The sequence below is a fragment of the Tetrao urogallus genome (genome assembly GCF_951394365.1).
Source record: "Tetrao urogallus genome assembly, chromosome: 6".
NCBI classification, from domain to species: domain Eukaryota; kingdom Metazoa; phylum Chordata; class Aves; order Galliformes; family Phasianidae; genus Tetrao; species Tetrao urogallus.
The window spans coordinates 49,595,054-49,615,947 of record NC_136819.1 but is presented as its reverse complement, the minus strand read 5'-3'; the positions used below and the strand labels follow the sequence as shown (position 1 = coordinate 49,615,947).

The following is a 20,894-nucleotide window of genomic DNA, read 5'->3' as shown; positions in this document are numbered from 1 at the left end:
GATAAACAGAGGCCAGCACCCAGAAGAACCCATTTCTTGCCAAGCAAGCCTCGAAAGGGGCTTTAAAAGCTCTCTGGATTACAGATGAAATAAACTTACATTGAATCTGAAATACAATTTACTGAAACTAAGCAAAGAACTGCAAAAAACATGAAAGACATTTACAACTTCATTTTCAAAAATCTGTGAGCATCCAATTTGTAATTAAAACAATCAGGCTAAGAGGCAGAGGCCAAGTAGATGATCAGTGTAATTAAGCTGAGTTTAAACTTAATGTAGTCTCGAGATGAGAACTAAAATCAAAGATCAAGAAGTCAAAATGGGTGGAGAGTAGCTGAAATCTAAATACCATTCAGATAAATTCCCCTCTGAATAACTTCAAAGCAGCACAAAAATCTCTAAACATTCCAAGCATCTCAAACTGCCTCAGAGCTCTCTCCTTTGCAGGTCTTCATTTACTACTCTATGTTGAGGCTGCAAACAAGGTCAGGCCACATCTGACACACGGCCCAGCAGCAAACAACCCAATAATTATACCCACAACATACCTGCAAGAGTCAGGCCAGTGGCAGAAGATTAGCAGCTGGCATTGAGGAAAGAGTATCAAAATTTCCCTAGAAATTTGACTGCAGTCAAAATTCCAGATGTTGTACCATCCTAGAGTCTCGCAGGTCTCTCAGATCGAGCAATTTCTGTGTATCAATTCACCAGCCTTAATCGAAAAACACTGAACAGATACACTGAAACTGAGAATGTTGAGTTCTATTTTTTAACAGTAACTGCTTGGCAATAGCAACAGTTCTCACCCTAAACTTCACACATTACAATTGAGCTCCTTCCTCTGAAAGTAGGATACACTGCCCCTCACTACTGTCACGCCTTCAGATATACAGTCATCAGTACGCTACTTTGAAGCTAAAGCACATGGGTAAATACCTGCAGTGAACAGTTCTACCTAATACTCTCACTATCATTAGTGTGCATAAGATGTGCTGTCCTCATTCCTTCAGGCTAGCTTCTGCAACTCCTCAGGGTACTCTATTATTCTGCACTGAGGAAAAAAAGCATCGGTTCCCTGCCTACTTTTGACTAAACCTGCATTTTTTTTTTTAGAGCCTTTTAATTAAGAGGTAGTCTTCTCTTGAGCATCAGTACATATTCTGAGACTGCAGTGAATGACAGTCCACTACCACAACTATGCATTTCCATGTGGCACATCCTGAAACACTTCATGATTATCTTGAGATTTTTCTCAAGTTGAAGATCAACATGCTTTCCAACAGGACATTAGAAGAAACTTGTCACAGTAATAAAGGCAGCGCTCAGATCTACTAAAAGAGTCTGCAATAATTAAAATTCATGCCCACAGCTGGCAAGGCATTTGATGTGGACCAACTAGGTATGACCTTAACCTTCAGCATCTCCAATCTGCAGAGACTCGCTGCAAACCACATGAATCTCAACATTTGCTCTTAATCACCTAGACAAATAAAAAGAGACATTGCTCCTTCAACAAAGCAGTTAAAGAGAAGCAAGGAAACAACACACTCCAGGGCACCATTTTTAATGGCAAACAGTTCTGAAGTTTTGATTTAATTGAAGATTTGCACCGCTGTGTCGTTATTGTTCACTAGTTTCGTCAGCTCAAGAACATTTGGACAGGCAACGTCAGAGGAGCCTCTAAAGACCATGCTTTTGGTGCTGGCGGCTTTGGTTGGTCTCTAACAGACTGCATTGTGACTTCTGTTTTTCCTTAAAAGGATTATTACCAGAATGATGCTTGGACAGCCCTGCTAAAACAATCCTTGCAGCTGCCCTTCCAGCAAGTATGCTCATTACTCCTAAAAAAATCTCTCAGTAGTCAGGATGTACAGGATAGTGCAGTGATTTTATCAGCTTGTTTTTATTTGCTAACATGGCAAGAGCTGCACCATAAAGCTTTGAGGATCCACAGTATCGCATTGATAAATGAAAAGATTAGCTTTTCAACTGGGTAGTGACAAAGTTTATACATTTCAGCACAGCAATAAGCACTCACTGAGTTACACTGAGGTGCCCACGTAGGAGCTGTGATTCTGCATGTATACAGTGCAGCATTACTGCTAGCTGCTCTTTGTGAATAACCCTGGAGTGCCACTAGTGCTTCGTCAGACCTAACATGAAGTTTGTTGACTGGCCTCTGTGACTGGGAAGTTCCACACAAACAGCGAGTCTTCACACTCAAACAGTGTACTACAGCAGGTTTTATACACAAATCATTTTAAAGGAACAATCCACATTGCTGAAACTTCCTTGCCTTTCTTGCACACATTTTTCAAAACAGAAAGTCTTGCTTGTATTTCCTGCTACATGCTTACATGCAGCTCAAATTTGATCTTCTAAGGACTTGTATCATCCTAGTTTTGTTGCAATATGCTTGCCTTGCAACACATCAAACCAATGCTGACAATTGCAAAAGGTGTCTTCGCTCACTGAACTGCAACCTTCAGATTCTTGCATTCTAACTTGACATCCATAGCTAAGTATCAGTAGCATGCATTTGTTTCTGTTTCCTCCTTCTAAAACTGATTTTTTAAACTACCTTACTCAAACTGCCTTTGTTTTTGGTCAGTGATCAGACCTGCAGTCTGAGGTTGCAGAGGAACTCAACTCTGGCAATAGCAAAGGGGCGCCCATCAGCTCAGACTAGGCTTACTCATGCTGGCTTGTGTCTGCTGAACCACCACCAGCGAGCACTTAGTGCTTTGCAAGCATAAGCAGCGAGGAAATATTTGTTTCTTAACGCATTTTCTATAATGAAACTTCAAAGAAACAAATGGCCCAGAAAAGTCAATCTTGTTATCTGCAACCATCAGATAATTTAATTAAAAACAGATAAGGCCCTAAGTATTATTTCAGAACATTTATAAAAAAATACAGAGATGAAGAATCTGAACAAATGATGGCCTGGTTTAAATTACATTAATTCTCATTTTCAAATCTTAATTTCTCTTTCAATGACTTCCGACTTTCAAAAAAAAATATCTAAGGAAACAACCTACCTTTATTTGTTTTCCTTCAAACCTGAGGGCTCTCTCCCCACAAACATTCACACTACATATACACACACACACACACACAAAAATCACACAAATCCATCTGCATTAAGACCCAAACCTCCTATAGACTGCAGTAAATTCTCAGTAAAGCTGCTGATGAGCTAAAGCTACTGCATATACATATATATATTTTGCTTTCCCAGTGGCGTCTGTAATCTTGTGTTCTTGAATCTAGTTATAAATAATTTTTCAGCCCACAAACTCATACTGAAACTTCACTAAGATATCAATACATTTGGAAATAGGAACTGAGAATTTTTTTTTTAAAATTGCAAGGCTGCTTTAACAGTAACAGACAGTGCATCTTCCCAGGTTTTGTTTTAACAGTAGGACACTTCTTCATATCACCTCTGCTAAGATATCTACACTACATAACTAACGTCACTTCTACTTCTCCCCTTTTCTACATATTATTTTTAGGGAAATTAGTAAACTAACTGAAAAGTGATTGCTGAGAGTTGGTGGTAGGGCAGAGGCACGGATCAGTACTTAACAAGGTGATTTTCTGTTGGTTTTTTTTTTCAATCTCAAAATTGGTTTCTATAGTGGTTATCACCTAACATTTACAAAACATTGTCAATAAATCAAGCCATTTCTTGCATGGAAAGGGAACTGGCCAACAGTATATATTTTATTACATTGTGTATGAAAAAAATAGAAAAAACCTTTGAGTACAAAGAAACCAAGCAGGACAGCAAATCAAAGCAGTGATAATAGTAACACACACACACACACACACACACATTACTCAAACCACATTAGCTTTCTGTTTGCCAGCAGAAGAACTTGAAGACAGAATTATGATTTCTGTTCTTCATTGTTCAAAGTCACCAAGCCAATATTCTGTTAACCAAAAGTAGCTTTTCCCTGCTACAAACTATGAGTATCCAGATAAAGAAATGAATGAAACTATGAGTTCAGAAGGTTTCATGCCTTCTCAAGCGAGTACATTAGATCTAGAAGCTCTCATTGTCACCTGTTACTGTGCTGTACAAAGGGTCACCAGCTACTCCTGAACCTCCCATCTCCCAGGTGAACCCCAGCCATCTGTCGTCCCAGTGCTCCCAGACCAATCAGTTCAATTGCAACACCAAGCAGAGAGCAAAACTATGATCCAGACAGTGATCCATCTGCAGGTTAAATGCACTCCAGCTCAGGCACGTTAAGTATTAGAATCACTCTCGGTGCTTGCGATTTTGCAGCTACAGCCAACACCGATGTCAACCAACCTGTGTTCCCTGTAGCAGCAGATAGCATCAGTAAGAAGTGCAAGTTTTAGCACATACATTCCCACAGGCCAAATACAGAAATAAGAGTCTATGTGGTTCAGATCTTAACTTTCTTTCCTGTGGTTTGTACCTGAGAACTATTAATACAGTATTGTAAGAAACATTTGAATTTTTTGAAATTTAAAAAAAAAAAAAAAAAAAAAGGCTTTTGCTACACAGAGGCAATGATAACATCTGACAATCACTTACTACTCCTTCTAGAGAAACTCACACTGAAAGTAACAAGAAGCCAACTTGGAAGATTTGTAACAACCCAGCTACAGGCTGACACAGAACCCAAACTACCATGATAGTGAAACAGAGGGAAGACCTGTTTCTCTGCACTCAAATGCAGCTGACCCTGCATTACTGCTGTTTAAAGGCACAAAACAACCTCCACACAACTGTGTGTAACAGAGCTCTGGAAAAAAAGCTTATTCCCAAGGAAAGAAACATCTGTAAAGGCCAGCATCCTCACAGGGAATCATCCACAAGTTACTCAGTGCTGGGATAATCACTACCCACACCTGGACATTTCTCTTCATTGTGTGTTCTCACTACAGCCTTTGGTCATTGGTAAACAAATCCCAGAGCATTTTACCAGAGTAAGTCTCCATCCCTTCAGAGTGCAACCATACATAACAGATTGTTGTTGTTCCCAACCTGAAATACTCTGGACTAATTACTGAAGTATAAAGTTACTCCAAACGGAATAGATTCAACAGTTCTGGCAATGATTTACCCTAATCCATATTTACTAACAGGCAAAAAGCTGAAGTCAGACACAAACTTAATCATATTAGCTTTTCTCTCAAATGTTCAAGAAGTGAACAATATGTAAGACTGGGAACTGGACTCACTACATTTGGTTACAAACAGACATGGTACCCCCTCCACCCCTACATGTACTGCACAGCTCTGGTAGCTCCAGTATTAGAGAACAGAAGGATAATTTAAAATACAGAAGTCCTCCCACCCAGGTGAGTTTAAACAGGGCTTGGAAAAAAAAAATGACACAAATTTAGATAATATTAAAAAAGTCAGTTAAATCACAATAATATAAAAACAATTTTATACAACATCCAGTTAGGCAACGTTCTAAGCTATATACTGGCTTAAAGTAAGGATGGAAAAACTACACATCTCCTCTATAACTGAAACTATTTTCTAGCAGCTACTAACCACACAGAATACCAAGCAACGTAGATCTGTGGTCTTATCTAGCACGGCTTTTTGTATTACAGCAAGTAACCAAGACACAGGTAATAGGAGAAGAATCAACTTTTGTTTTTTTCTCCTTAAATCTCTGTTTGGGGGGAACACAGGAAACAAATAAATGGGCAAAATGAATCTTGTTTTCAAATACAATGACAATGAAATCCTTTGATACGTAAACAAAAAAGTATTTATTTCAGTAGGTCACTTGCACACTGCAGCTACTGTGGAGCTTCTATACATACTTGTGTCTCTTTGTAAAATTCAGCAGAAGTACACAAGTACCAGCTTAAGTCCTTTACATCGCTCTTCAGCAACTGCATGCCTACCAGTAAAGCCTGGTATGATTTCAAAACTCTTCTCAGACTTGCTGGGTAGCTCCACTCAACCAAAATCTCATCTCCCTGACCACAAGACAGAAAAAGCACTCGTTTATTCCTGTGAACTGTTGAGATCCATTTATATCTTCATCTACAGAAGTCCAAGGCATAATGAATTTAGCTGAGTGTTATAAATTTAGTCAGGTGTTTATAAATAAAGTATTTGTGGGATGCTGCTGCTTGTGCTGTCCCCTGTTCTTTGTACAGCAGACAGTTTCTAGTCTTTACTATCTGCCATTTGCATTACATTCATCTGCATTAAATTCATACCCATTAAATATAATTTTGCTGAAAAAATATGACACAAACCTGTGTATTTCTAAACCTAGAGTCCACAGCAGTTTCTTTAAAGAGCCATGTTAAAACACTGGTACAAGGGAAACAAAAGGACAACCTTTGTTACAGAAAAAAATCCTAAAAAAGCCCATATCAATAGTATATTCCAGAGCATTGCTATATTTGCTGTTCTACACTTCCTTATGCTAAGGAATAGTTTCCCTTCTGCACATCTAAGTGTCAGCTAACATACACTTTGGTTACAGCCAGCCACATTAGAATGCAAACTTCATATTACTACTTGGGTGCAATTACCCTATTAATTAAGTTAATGAGTGAGGCACTGAGGTGCTCAAAACTGTCTGGAGGCTAAACAATGCCCACTGGGAATGACAACCACAGTATATGCACCAGTCACAATCTCAGCAGCACACGGGTCCCTTTCCCACTCTGCCCCCACTCACACAATAACAAAGCATTATCACAGACTTAAGCTAACTGTACTTTCACATTGGGAAGGCCAACTGAAACAGAAAAATGCATGAACATATTCTGTTGAGATTAATCTCTTTTTTAATATTCAAAATATGGAAAAGCTTTATCTGCAAATACAGAAGGAAAGGAATCTAGATGGGCATTTTCAGTTAACATTTAAATCACACTACTAGCTCCAGCGGCAGCTTTACACGCCGTCCTTGAAGGACCAAGAAAATCAGTTCTGGTCTCAGCAGCATGTCATTCAGAAACACGAGAAAATGAGTTATCAACCAATATATAGCAAAGGTACCAGTAATCACAATCCTTACAATTGCACAGGAACCAAGATTCAAGTCAAGAAGTAATACTCTTCTTTTTAATGCCATAGCAATATACCATAACTTCAGAACACATCATGTTCATTTGCACCGTTATGAACTTTTACATCCTGCTACTGTCCTGATCTCATTCCAAGAGTTTTCTCTCCTAGTAGCCAAGAAATCAGCTCTTTCCACAGAAATTCAGTCATAATTTTTTTTGCAAGTTAAAAGAAAGTTTATAAGTTTTAATGGTTATATCACAGAATGACATATCATCTGATGTCAGTAGCATATATCTTTCTGCACAATAAATGAAAACTCATTTGCATCAGAAGGAACAGACTTCTGCAAGCCAAACACTTCCCTCCCCTCCTGTCCATCCCCCACCCCCATACACCAGTAATCACGTGGGGAATGGAAAAAATGGTAAAGCTGGATGAGCAGCAGGACATGCAGTTTAGAGGATGAAATAGACAAACTTCTCAGCATGGCATTTTATGCTCAGGCTGGTATTAACTGTAAAGTAAATAAACGCTGGATTTTCTAATGAAGGAAATCTAATAATTCTGGGTTTTCAGATTAATGCGAGAGAATGGGAGCGTGTCATGAGTTAACTGAGTCCTTTCAAATAACTGCACCTTGCTGGTGGGCAAAACAAACAGCAAAGCAGAAAGAAAAAATACTGCAGCAACAACTGAAAAATCAATTAAAAAAAAAAGCAATACTCCACTGTATACATATATACAGAAATTAGATACAAAAAAAAAAAACCAACCTGGCAGCCTTTGACGAAGCATAAGGCCTCCCGACAACATAACAGGTTACTGACAACTGGCACAGTTTATCAAGAGTTTTTGAGAAAAGAGCTCCAGAAATCACAGAGAATGGTAAAAACCACAATGAGCTGCTAGAAGACAAGTCCCAAACCTCACAACAAGACTAGAAAATAAGACAGATGTACTCCTCACAACCAAAGAGGAAACAGATGAGTGATTAAGACCATAGCAAGCTCTCAGACTGTGACATAAAATTAACTTCCTCAAAAGCATCTTCACTTAGAGCACTTTTTAATCAAAGACCAGGTCAGTAGTTCCCAGAACCACTTCTCTCACAGTCACCCATCACAACAAAACTACAACCATCTAGAAAAATTCCAAATGTTTTTCAGAAGTCTTCAGAAACTTGCCTGGAAAGATTACACGCTTTAGTAATACTTACTTCATGTTCTTGGTTTTCTTGTCCATCTTTGCCACTTTTTCCACTTTTGCCCGATTTTGCAGGTTCCTGAGAAAAATTTCAGTCTCAGTTATGTTAGGTAGATTTTAAAGTTGAGGTGTTTGCTTTTTATTCAACTGGGTGTATTAAAACTGATAGGACCAGCAAGGATGTTGTTTCACTGGAAGACCTTAACACTGAACTATCATTCTCTACAAAGCTGCTTTAAAGATTCTCCATCTTCAGGAAGGTTTTAGAGTTATATTTATGCCTCAAAATTGACCAATAAGGTGATTAGATATAGGCTTTTATTATTTAGCTTATAGTGGACAAAGAACGCAATTGATTAGAATCACGTCTAAAAATTTCACCTTGCTGTCTTTGGGCTTTAGCCTCAGGAGTATTTACACTTAGTTCTGCCTTGAAAAAGAAGTTCTTGGAATACACATTTTATACTTCATTACAGTGCCTGTTCTAGATGGTCTATGCATGCAGTTTTAAAGCAGACCCAATGCTCAGATTCTCTACTCCCTGCACTGTACCTGCAGCTTTAATCAATCCACAGCCTCTTTGTGAGACTTGCTTTTCTAAGAAAACCAAAGTTTGAATGCATTCAGTATGACCAGTGGCAAGGATATCGGGGGAAAAAAGTTAAAGCCCAAAAGCAATGTGAGTCACAATACCCATCTAACTTCAAAACATTACCAAAAAGCTAAAAAACAGGCAGAAGGCAAACAAAAAGGGTTCAGTGGGACAGCAGCTGGATGAGACAGACTCTATACATCACTGCTCTTGCTCTTCCCTCCTTCCCACGACTGCTAATCACCTACCACAGAGCGCAACCCAGTTAACTTCACGTCGGATTTACAACTTTCCTGGTACTTCCACTTGCAGGAGCCCCTTCCGGGACTGACAAAACAACCGCTCCCGGTCACCGGGGCAGAAGGGACGGGAAGGCCCCGCTGAGCTCTCGTACCGATTCCCCCGGGCACAAATTCAGCTTACAGCCGGCCCGGGACGGCCCCCCCGCACACCCGGAGCCGCCTCTCCCCGCTCACTCTTCCGCCAGCTCCGCTCAGCGCACGCTTCCATCCCCTCCCTCCTCACTCCTCCGCACGCCAAACCCACGGCTTCTCCCCTTCCCCCGGCCGCCCCCGAGCCCCGCACACCGGGACCCCCGAGGCGAGACGAGGCCGGGACCCCCCCGCCACAGCCCTGGGCTAGGCCCCGCGGGGGGACCGCCCCCTCCCCAGCGCTCGGAGGCGTGCAGCGCGGCCGCACACGGCGGCGTGCGGGAAAGCCGCGTTTCCCCCAGCGGCACGGAGCTCCCCGCCGCCCCTCGCCTTGCCTCGGGCCGCTCCTCCCCGCGGGGCCTCTACACCCCCACAACCTCCCCGCAGAGCTCGACCTCCCCCCTTCCCTCCCCGCTCCTCCCCGCCTCACTTTCTCCTTCTTGTTTTTATTCGGCATGGCCTCTTCGGGCGCCGCGGCCAGACACGCGCAACCCCCGGCGGCCCCGCTCGGCGCTGCGCCCGCCCCGCGCTGCCGCTCCCCCCCCCGGCTCCGGCGGCGGCGGCGACGGCGGCCTCAGCCTTCCGCCCGCCCCCTTTCTCCGCCGCCGCCCGCGGAGAGAGGGCAGCCCGCCCGCTCATTGGCTGCCTGCGTCACGTGAGCGGCTGCTCCGTAGCGTCACCTGGTGGGCGGGGCGTGCGGTGTCCTCCCGCCTCCCGTCACGGTGCGGAGCGGTGGTTGTCTGGGCTGCGGCCTGGGGGCGGACTGGCAGAACCTGAGCGATCCGCGTGCCGTTCCCGCCGTTCCCCTGAGGGAGGCGACCCGAGGACCGTGCCTCAGCTCGTGGCTCTTTGGGGCCCTCTGGAGCTCCCCTCTTTGATGAGGGGTAGCCCAGGGGGGAAGCCAGTGTGTAAAAGGGGAAATAAATACTTTTTAAAAAGTTTACACGTCTGAAGCATGCTGGTCCTTAGTGCAAATTCACTTACTCGTCATCAGTTTGAGGACTTCCCTGTATGCTTGCGCTACACAGCCTGTGTTGCATTAGTCTTTTCCCTTCTTTGTTTTTAGGTGCTGAGGTACATGTGTGTTTTTTAATGATGCTCATCTGTACCAGAGATATTTTTCCAAAAGCAACTCTTAAATCTCTCAAAAGTTGGAATGGAAAAATCAGAATGACCTCAGAGAAAAGAAGTTGTTACAAACTGTAGTTACCATGTGGCCTCACTAAGCCCCGAATTACTGTCAGCTGAGGGAAGACCATGGTGGTTATTAATCCGCCTAAAAACGCCAAGACACGAAACATTTAAAATTTACTTTGGATGTGCTATTAAGTGCTAACTGTGCTGTGCTACTAAAGGGCTGAAAAATTGCAACTTTGCAAACAGCAGTAAAAATGAGAAATCCATCTCATTTCTTACTCAGCCCATGAATATCAAAGCCAGCACTAGCCAAGACCATCTATCAGCTGTCCTAAGTTGGAAGGGATGGAGAAGGATCATCGATCCATTTATATTCACCATATTTGAACACGCTGCTTTTGCTGCAAAGAACAAAGAACTTTCCTCTTTTCCAGCCACTGCGAAGAATTCTACTGACTAGGGAGAGCTGTGTCCTATTGCTTCAGTTCCCTTCCTCTCTGCGCTTCTTAAGTGGTAGGAAACAAATTATGTCTGCCTCTTATCCTTTCCTTAATCTTCTCTGGTTTGAGGGTTTAGAATTAAGGTGCCTTTATCACTGCTAAGAACCAGTCACAAATGAGTTACTACTACTAAATAGTAAGTAAATACAAGAGGAGAACATAGATTTTGAACATAGTAAGAGACAGTAAGAGAAACAAATCTACCTCCATCTGTAATTTGGAAGTTGATCAATGTATCTCTATACATTGATCAGATTTGTATGGCTGAGGATAAACTCCAAAGATTCCAGTGGTTTGTTCAATTCCAGTTTCACACAGAAGATTAAACTACTCTTAATTTCCAGCTGTGGTGTTCCTGCCTCACTCCCTTGCACTGATGCTAGTACTGTGCAGCCCCTTAAACTGGTCTGTATGCTAAAATGCTATGGGGTGGTTGGTTGTTGTTTTTTCTTCCCTTGAACAAGTACACCACCACCTGTTTCTGTAAACACCAGTGCTGGCCGAAGGAAGGGGGTGGAAATATGTGGCGGGGGCGGGATGTGACCTCAACAGCTTAGATTTAGATCAGTTTAAGCAGCTTAATGAGTTTCTCATTGGCTCTTGGCCTCCTTTGTGCTTGCTAGTGCTCCTAGTTTTTTCCAAATAATGGAAAAAACTCTGTCAGTATCATTACCCACCTACTCGTGAATAGCAGGAGCAAAAATTGGCTGCTTATTTTGCTGTTAGTTGGGAAGACCTTGAATCGATCCATCAGGCTGAATACAGATTCAAGAGATGGCACTGACTCAGTTAACATTTGGGAAGTTTTCTTTGTGACCACAGATGTAGAAACTCTTATGAAAACTTGACTCCCCCTCACCTCACTTGCTAGGGAAGGAGTCTCATTCACCAGTAACAGAAAGCAATTGTATTTTTCAAAGCTGACTTTATTGTATGAAATAATCAGTGGGCGGAGGTGGTTTACAAGAGGAATAGTTCCATCTATGCTCTGTATGCTCTAATGTCTTTGCAAAATCTGAGAATAAGAGGAGTGACGTACATTTTCCTGCAGTACTGAGATGAAATCTTGTTTTTACTATGGTGTTACATCACTGTAGGCCTCATTATTCTGTTACTGAATGGTATTAAACATGAAAAGAAAGTGATGTAATACGAGTGTGAATATGACTTTATTAATATTTATATTCACTTCTGTACGTGCTTCATGCAAACTGGATGTTTTCAAAAACAAGAACAGACTCAGACTCATTAGGCTATCTCTGTAATTAAATCAGTAAAAGCGAATGCATGCAGCAGAGCTATCAATTTTTATTTTTTATTTTTACTGTATTGACAGAATTGTTTAAACACACAAAAGTTAAAACACAAAATAATGTATTGTATAAAGCAGCTGCATAACATTTCATAACCTGAAATTGGGCCGTGTATCCAGCACATCAACAAAGGGGTAATATTTACATGGTTAATCCTTTCCAATTGTGCTGGATATTCTTTTTAAGTTTCTTCTTTATTTTTAAATTCCTTTTTAAAGGTTAAGCATTTGTGCTCTGTCATGAGTTTACTGAACAGATCACAATCACTGTGACTGGGACAACACCTTCCATTCCCAGATGTATAGTGTGACTGCTTTCCAAGCACCATCTCTTGTTTAACTGGGTGTATGCAAATTCAGCTTGCTAAAATGGCAGGATACTAACCGAGCAGGGAAGATAGGAGACAATGAGACGTTCTGCCAGTGAGCTGTTAATTTGGCTCAGCTGAAACTATGCAACCGCACTTGTGGACAAGGTTTGAGAAGCCAGTGAACTGTCATCATTACACGTAATCGTCAAACACTGACAGACTGTTTCTCAAAATGCTTCTTTATTGACTGTAGCAGATCTCGTCTGTTTTCTGGCACCTTTTCTGGCACGTTCGAATGGAGAAATGAAAACTCAAGCACCAGTTGCAGTGAAGAGGCTGGACTGGATGGATTGAAATTAAACAGTTTTTCTAATCTTGTGTTCAGGCTAAACTACTAGATCTGGTAACTTGCCTCTGAGGAGTAGTGAAACTGCCATGTTGATCTTGGGGAATGAACTACTTCATCAACCTTGAGCACCTGCAGGAGACTCTGCTTCTACACAGTCTAGCATCAAAAGCTGCAAAGCCACTATATTCCACTTCAAGGAAAAGCTGAAGTGTCTTTCAGAAACCTTCACTAGTAGATGTATTTACACACTAATAGATGTATTCTGCTTAACCTCAATTACATAAAATAGCACTTGGGCTGTTCTCAAGCTAAAGGGCTGAATTTTAGTTCTTCGCAGTTCTGTTACTGTCTGTTAGTTTTAGATGCATAGCTGTCACATTCTGCCCTGTTGTAAAAGTTACAAAATTATTTAATCAAGGCTGTATAGAGCTCAGACTCCTGAGCTGATGAGTAGCAGATCAAATTTCAGAACTTTTCACATATTACAAGATAGTATTTCAGCATTGCCTGTGACCACGTAGATACAAATGACAATTATTGGCATCGCTTGCACAGAACCAGAATTGCACATTCAAAACGTTAAGAACCATAATGAATTGATATAATCATATGTATGTATAGTAGTGTCAGTGTTAGATGCCTTCTAGCTGTAAGGTTGCTAAGGTTGCTGGATACTTTTGTAAAACTTGGACTGGTCAAAAATGGAAAAAAGTACTTGTATGGTTGATTATACCATGTGGATCGCAGCTTTAAGAATTTTCAGTGACTATATGTAATTATATCTGCACTGAAATACATAGGTTGCTCTGAAAGTAATGCCTCCTATTTATTTCTGTGGAAACTACAAGAGATGCAAAGAGCATAGTAATACTACTTGATAGAGCAAATTCACAGCTACAAAACACTTTTTTAACTTAGACACCACTGTTAGCTATGCATTTTCACCGGCAATGAGCGAGAACCTGCATACTATGCTCGTCAAAATCTGTATGACCATCTAAAATGTGATTTGTCTTTCCTGTTGCTGTCAGCACTGCCAAAATGCACCATCCACCACCTCACTGTGCTCACATATGCTGTGTGGTCTCCATAAACATTCAGTAAACATTAATAAATGGCAATGAGTGCTATATTTTTTTTTTCGTGGAGAAATTTAGTGACACACCTTTGCTTCATAAACACTTTCATGCCAGATGCCGTTTTGTCAGACTGTCCATCTGTTGCCATCTGTCATGTGGTAGCAAAATGTAATGGAATACTGGTGGGAAAGTTCAGCCTTATATGGGAACTGTTGAGTCACAGCCTGAACCACTGATGGATTACCTGAGGAAAAGACTAGGTCAGCCATGGGAGCATAGCCTGTGACCTAGACCCATTTAAGGGCTGACTTCCACAGGGGAAGGATCTCTTTCTGGAGATCCCTCCTCCACAGTGGAGTGTCACTGTGAGCCTGAATCTTCAAATACAAGCGAGCATTCCTTCTCTGTTTGTTTCATTCCATTTCACCACGATATTCTTTCCGACTGTAACAAATGTCTACTGCCATACCACCACTATCTGCCTCTGATGCTGTGGGCCAACATAATCAAATCAGAGGCATTACTTTCAGAGCAGCTATCATATGTGTAAGGTCCATCCAGGAGATGGGGGCCATGTACAAGACTACCTACAATGCATGGCTGAGACCCATCATGGAAGCCCAGTCAGGAGGTCATGCTGTATTCTGTACGTCTGTATTCATTAACACATTGATTCTGGATTTCTGTTAGGGAGAACTTAATCTTGAAATGGAAAAAAAAAAAAAAAAATAGCAAAAAACAAGCATGGAGAACTCACTTGTGCAGAATGCCACTGAGGCATCATTGCTGAGATCCAGATGACAAACTATGGAGAAATAAGTATAGAACAAAAGCATCTGTTAACTTCTAAGGATAGTTAAACAAAAAAAATCCTGTTTGTCGCCAGTTTTCAGTATTTATGACAATCATTGCCTACTACGCATTAAATTGTCTTGAATATGGAAAAGTCAGTAATCACAGTAATAGGCAGTTCAGTGGATGAACAATTTGTCTTAATCAGAATGGCGATTCCCATGAAGAGAGACTTCTCTTGTGTGCTAGTACCAGATTCCATAGAGATTGGAACTACAAAAATAGTAACATTAAAACACTTCAGTCAAATCACTGGATGTTCTTCTGCCTCAGTGAAGCAAATAAAAAGATCATAAGAGCAAGACTTTGCTGCATGTCATGCAATCACATCTTTCCCGAGAAATAAACAAAGATGTGCAACTGTGCTGGTAACATAGATGACATTAGGATGTCTGCTTTCATGTTTCTCCTATTTTTTGTGGTTTTATTTTTAGCATTTATAGTGAATTGGGAGATGTGTTTGTAAATGTAATATGATCTGTTTAAAATATTGGATGATCCTAGCGTTCTGAGGGCATAAAGGATCGATTTATTTTTGATACTTCATCTCATTTTTGTGTCAGAATTCTGTATCATAATGGTGTGCTTTGGTGCAATTTTTAGCAGCGTCTTTGTTGATTCCAGGTCTTTGCTGCATTAAGTGTAATGCTTCCATTCATCTATTACCATTCCCTCTTCCCACACGATGTCAAAGAAAGATTAATTTTGTATCAGATGAGTGAGTCAACTAACATAAAGGTGACTGTATCTAAGACTCCTACATTTTCATTCTTATCAAGTTTAAGTTGATATTTATGGAATGAATGAGGAGTCCCAATTAATTGCACCTCCTGTTGATGGCATGCAAGACTTTCTCTTTCAATGCTTCATGCTTTTTTCTGCCTTTTTTAGGATTCAGTGTAGCTAATATAGCTATATATTTTTATCTTACTGTGGGAAGAGTTGAAAGACATACTCAGGAGCTATACTAATGACTTAACACTGTAAATTATCCCAATGTAAAAAATGCCAATGTAAATACCATAAATTTGTATATGTGTGAGGGTCTGATTCTGAGTATGCTCAGAATCACAGAATCACAGAATCACAGAATTGTAGGGGTTGGAAGGGACCTCCAGAGATCATCGAGTCCAACCCCCCTGCCAAAGCAGGTTCCCTACAGCAGGTCGCACAGGTAGGCATCCAGGCAGGTCTTGAACATCTCCAGAGAAGGAGACTCCACCACCTCCCTGGGCAGCCTGTTCCAGTGCTCCGTCACCCTCACTGTAAAGAAGTTCTTGCGCATGTTTGTGCGGAACTTCCTATGCTGCACTTTCCGGCCGTTTCCCCTTGTCCTGTCTCCACTCACCACTGAAAACAGTCTGGCCTCGCCATTCTGCCCCCCACACCTTAGATACTTATAGACCTGGATCAGGTCCCCTCTCAGTCTTCTTTTCTCAAGGCTGAACAAACCCAGTTCACTCAGCCTTTCCTCATAGGAGAGATGCTCCAGGCCCTTCACCATCTTCGTGGCCCTCCGCTGGACTCTTTCCAAGAGATCCTTGTCTTTTTTGTACTGGGGAGCCCAGAACTGGACGCAGTACTCCAGATGAGGCCTCACCAGGGCAGAGTAGAGGGGGAGGATCACCTCCCTCGACCTGCTGGACACGCTCTTTTTAATGCACCCCAGTAAGCCACTGGCCTTTTTGGCTACAAGGGCACACTGCTGGCTCATGGCCAACCTGTCATCCACCAGGACACCCAGGTCCCTTTCCGCAGAGCTCCCCTCCAGCAGCTCATCCCCCAACCTGTACTGGTGCATGGAATTATTCCTCCCCAGATGCAAGACTCTACACTTGCTTTTGTTAAACCTCATCCGGTTTTTTTCTGCCCAGCTCTCCAGCCTATCCAGGTCTTGCTGAAAGGCAACACAGCCTTCAGGCGTATCAGCCAATCCTCCCAACTTCGTATCATCAGAAGATGCATATGCTGGATTTGTGGTCTGCTTCAGGATCAATCTATGTTTCCTGATAGAAAGTAAGGAGTAGTTTTCATCAATACAGCTTTTGGTTTGCTCCATGTAGAGCAGGATGTGTGCATCAACACTGCAGCCTCTGGAAGGGGCCTGTAGTATTCTGCTGGCCTTTACACAGCCTTTTTCAAATACAGGGGCACAGAATAAATACCACTTCTCTGCTACGCTCCCGTCCTGTGATCATGACAGTTATTACTGTGTACTTTAATGTGGATAAAGTTTGTTTTCAGGGAGTATTTCCTGGAGCTACATGAAGATCTCTCAGCACCAACCTACCCTTCCATTTCTCTTTTGGCAGCCAGGGTGATTTCTGCAGTCAATATTTCCTTGCTTTCAAGGGCTGTGATAGCCTGGATTCTTCTGCTACACAGACTCCTTCTTGGCATCTTGAAGCTTATCTTTGCATATGGTACACCTGAACTATTTTTAAGGGTTCTGTAACAATCAATACCCTTTCTTGTTTGTCCAAGAAAATGTGAGAAATGCTCCCAGCATACTACAATATTACTACTATAGCACATGTTCAGAGAAGAATAATATGAAGGCCTGCCAGGCAAAAGGCTTGCAAGGATGATGTTGGAGGACTGGACCAAGTAGAAAGTGACTTCATAGTCAGACCATTTTCTAGTGATATCTAGCTGCTGGGTGGCCTCTAGGTTTTGTCTGTGAGGAAGCCTTGTAATTTTGCTCCAAAGAGCAGATGCTAACAAAGAGGACTGTGGAACAAAGCTTGTAATGATTCAAGCTTGTAGTGTTAAGTGCACTCAGAATCTCTGAACTTGTTATGTTGGGCTGGAATTCAAGGCTGTAGATTCTTCCTGACGGCAGAAGACTTTCACCCTTCTAGATTCAGTTTTTCAAAATAACAGTCAGAGGAATTTGTCAGTGTTAGCGAACCAGAATTTTTGCTTAGCCACATTTTAGGAGCTGGCAGCTTTGTTTTTCCTGAACTTGTAAAACAAATCAAACATTCTGAAAACAAATCAGACCGAGCAACTAAACATTGAAAAATGTTTATCAACACTGCAAGCCAGATTCTTCAGAATAGAAATATTAGGCAAACTTAATACAGATTTCTCTTCCATCTGTATTTATATCATGCTGTGATCTGCCTGCCTGGCATGCCTGTGCAGTCTTTGCCCCAAAGTTAGCTTTGTTTTCATCTTGTGTTCAGTATTTATCTTAAAAATTCTATATAGATAGGAGTTGTATTTACATTTATGTCATCATCTCTTATGCATATTAGGATTTCTTTTGAACACCAGACAGGTGAATGAAAGTACTGGGAGACAATAATGTTGATTACTAAGAAGTGATTAATCAAGGCGTTTGACACAGACTTTTTTTCCTTCAAAGCAGACACATAATATTTATACTCGATACATTCTCTTTGCAAAGAGGTCCACTTTTCTTTTAACTCCTTTTGTTCTGTCTGCAGTTTTTTCTTATCCCTGAAGATGACCTCTATTGGTGTAATCAGATCTGATTATTGCAACTGTTATTACAGATGATGATTTCCATAAAACAGCTCATGTCTCCAGCATGCTGTATGTATCTGTTTACGGATGTGATCCATATACATGTAACACTGATTCAGAAATCAATGCTGTGATCTGTTTTTCCATTCCTTTCGCCAGGGCTGTCAAGATAGAAGGCAGGTGAATATTGATATCCTTATGGGCAGCCATTTGCCAATCTTGTATTTTTTAATTTATGGAATAGTTGCACTTACTTCATGGCCTGCTTCATTTTTGTCTCAGAAGAACTAGCAGATATTTGAGCTAAAGTTCACTGCTTTTCAACAAGAATCAAACAGGAAAATCCATGCTATTAGTATGTATGAGAAGCTGACAGGTAATTGTCCTTAATTCCCACAGCAGTTGAAATTTAACATTTCTATGTGAAGAAGGTAAAGCTAGTAAAGAAAATGAAGTGAATAAATAAATATAAGACAAATAAAGAGACTTTTATTGACACTTATGTGTAAATCCTACTGCTTACCCTAAGTTAATTGGATTTTTGCAAATTACTTGATTAAGTTGTCTATGAATTTTAGTCCTGCTAAATATCTTGATATGTAACAGAAAGTAATTTTTTTAGATTTTTTTTAAGATTTATTTGTATAGTGGAACCAATCACACCTTGTACCTAAAGGTTGAAGTGAATATTAAAAATATTTTTGTATGATACTGACCCTACTTCTGTTTTGAATACGTTAGTAAGTCAACATTCTTTTCACAAAAAAAAGTTTGATTTTGCTGTGATATATGTATTTCCCTAAAGACACTGTTCATTTATAGTGGTACTCAACTGAAGTCTAAATTAACTATATGCATATGTCTTTGTGTGCTTGAAGCTAGAATGAAAATGGTCAAAAGCTGTACACTTCCAAAGAAATTACTACGTATGCAGTGCTTATGCAGTGGCGTGGAGGCAGAGCCTCAATCATTGCTGTATTTCCAGTCCATTCAGCTGTACACAGGTCCTGAATCATTCACTGAGAAGAGATGAAGTTGTTCAGTTATGGTGTTGACAGTTTCTCTCCTTTGTATGTTGTTGGCTGAAGAAACTAGCTAGCCCAACTGTTGCAGGCTTGAGTGAGCCTTGAATGTATATGGCAAGAACCTCATACCCAACTTTTTGATTATTCTGTAAATGTAACAGAGGAAGTGGATTTTTGAGAGGTGTTAAGTTCAGATGCTTTGTGTTCAAAAACTCTTTTTAAGATCTAACATTAATTGCTACTGGTAAACACTTTGATGACTAACAAAAATGTCTTAGAAAAAGCTTGTGAGCTCAGAAAAGATCTAGGGTATGGGAGACTTGGATTCTATTTTATTTTGGCCATTGATTTGCAGTATGATTTTTGACAAATTGATCTCTCTGTGTTTCTTTTTCACACCTTTTAACTGTCCTTATCTTTACTGCAATTTGTCTCTATTTGTCCTAGATTAAGGAGAGAAGCAATCTTGACTGTGATTCTAATGAGTGATAGCAAATAATATTAAATACCAAGTACTTTTCAGACACTGTACTGAAATATTATTTGAATGGGTTTTGTATAGGTGTGCAATGATACAGATTAAAATGCACGTTCAGACATGTTAAACCTTGAAGGTTTTTTACACATTCAGTTCTCTTTCATGCCTGATACAGTTTTAAAAATATTCTCATTAAAAATATTTTTGTATGATACTGACCCTACTTCTGTTTTGAATACAACTCACTAAATATTCCTCAGGTAGCTACTGCTATCCTTACTCCAAATATACCTTGATGGTATTTTTTCTTTGAAAAGAAAACTGGCTTCTAAATTATCACCAGTTCTGCTGTGAGGTGCCAAGTGATATAGGCAGTCTTTGTGTCAGGCTTAAGGCCCTACCAATTTTAGTTGGATTCCATGAAAATGTAAGTGCAGTGAGCAGGGAAAAACAATGTGTAGTCAATTAAAAGCTCATGGAGACCACTGAACATGTACTTTTTTATTGAGAACTGTAGCTATTTGCTGTCTTCATTGACCTAGAAAAAGGAAGTGAGAATCACTTGATTTTTAACAATTTATTAATGCTTTTTTGACAACATAGATATATTGCATCCATTGCATCATGCTGAAAATTCGTCTGCCTTGAGTGCACAAAGGAAGAACACTCCATGTCCCTCTTAGCAAATTTTGTTAAAACAAAGTCAATCTTGTTAAAATATTTTTACTTCAGTTTTCCTGAGGTTGATTTTTCTGCTTTTTTTTTTTTTTTTTTTAAATTAAAAATTTAATTTAGTTGTTGGTGAAAAAAAAACCCGCAGATATAGAGACTGATGGAACACTGAAGAAGAGTAACATGAGCTAAGTTCATCTGTCCCAATTCCATTTGGGTCTGAAACTTACTTTTCAGGGCTGAACCTTTGAAGGCTAAAGGGTAGTTGAGCCTTCCAGCCTGCTCAGCCTTTACTTTGAAAGCAACATGCCAGCTTAGTTAACCAGACCTTACAGGAAAACTGGGCTTAGACCAACTATTACATATTGGCTGCTGAATACCTATTGAATAGCAACTTTCAGTTAAGAACAACATGAGGTGGATCT

The 20,894-nt window shown here is 40.6% G+C and overlaps 1 protein-coding gene across 1 annotated transcript in view; it reads right to left on the bottom strand.

Moving 5' to 3' along the window:
• PPP2R5C (protein phosphatase 2 regulatory subunit B'gamma) overlaps positions 1-9,719 on the bottom strand; it is a gene marked incomplete at both ends in the record, with an annotated part of 71,994 nt that extends 62,275 nt beyond the window's left edge. Inside the window, 2 exons of the mRNA XM_079537508.1 lie at positions 8,253-8,318; positions 9,693-9,719. Coding sequence (XP_079393634.1) covers positions 8,253-8,318; positions 9,693-9,719 — 93 coding nt within the window. The remainder of the gene's footprint in view (positions 1-8,252; positions 8,319-9,692) is intronic.
• Positions 9,720-20,894: the final 11,175 nt, after the last annotated feature.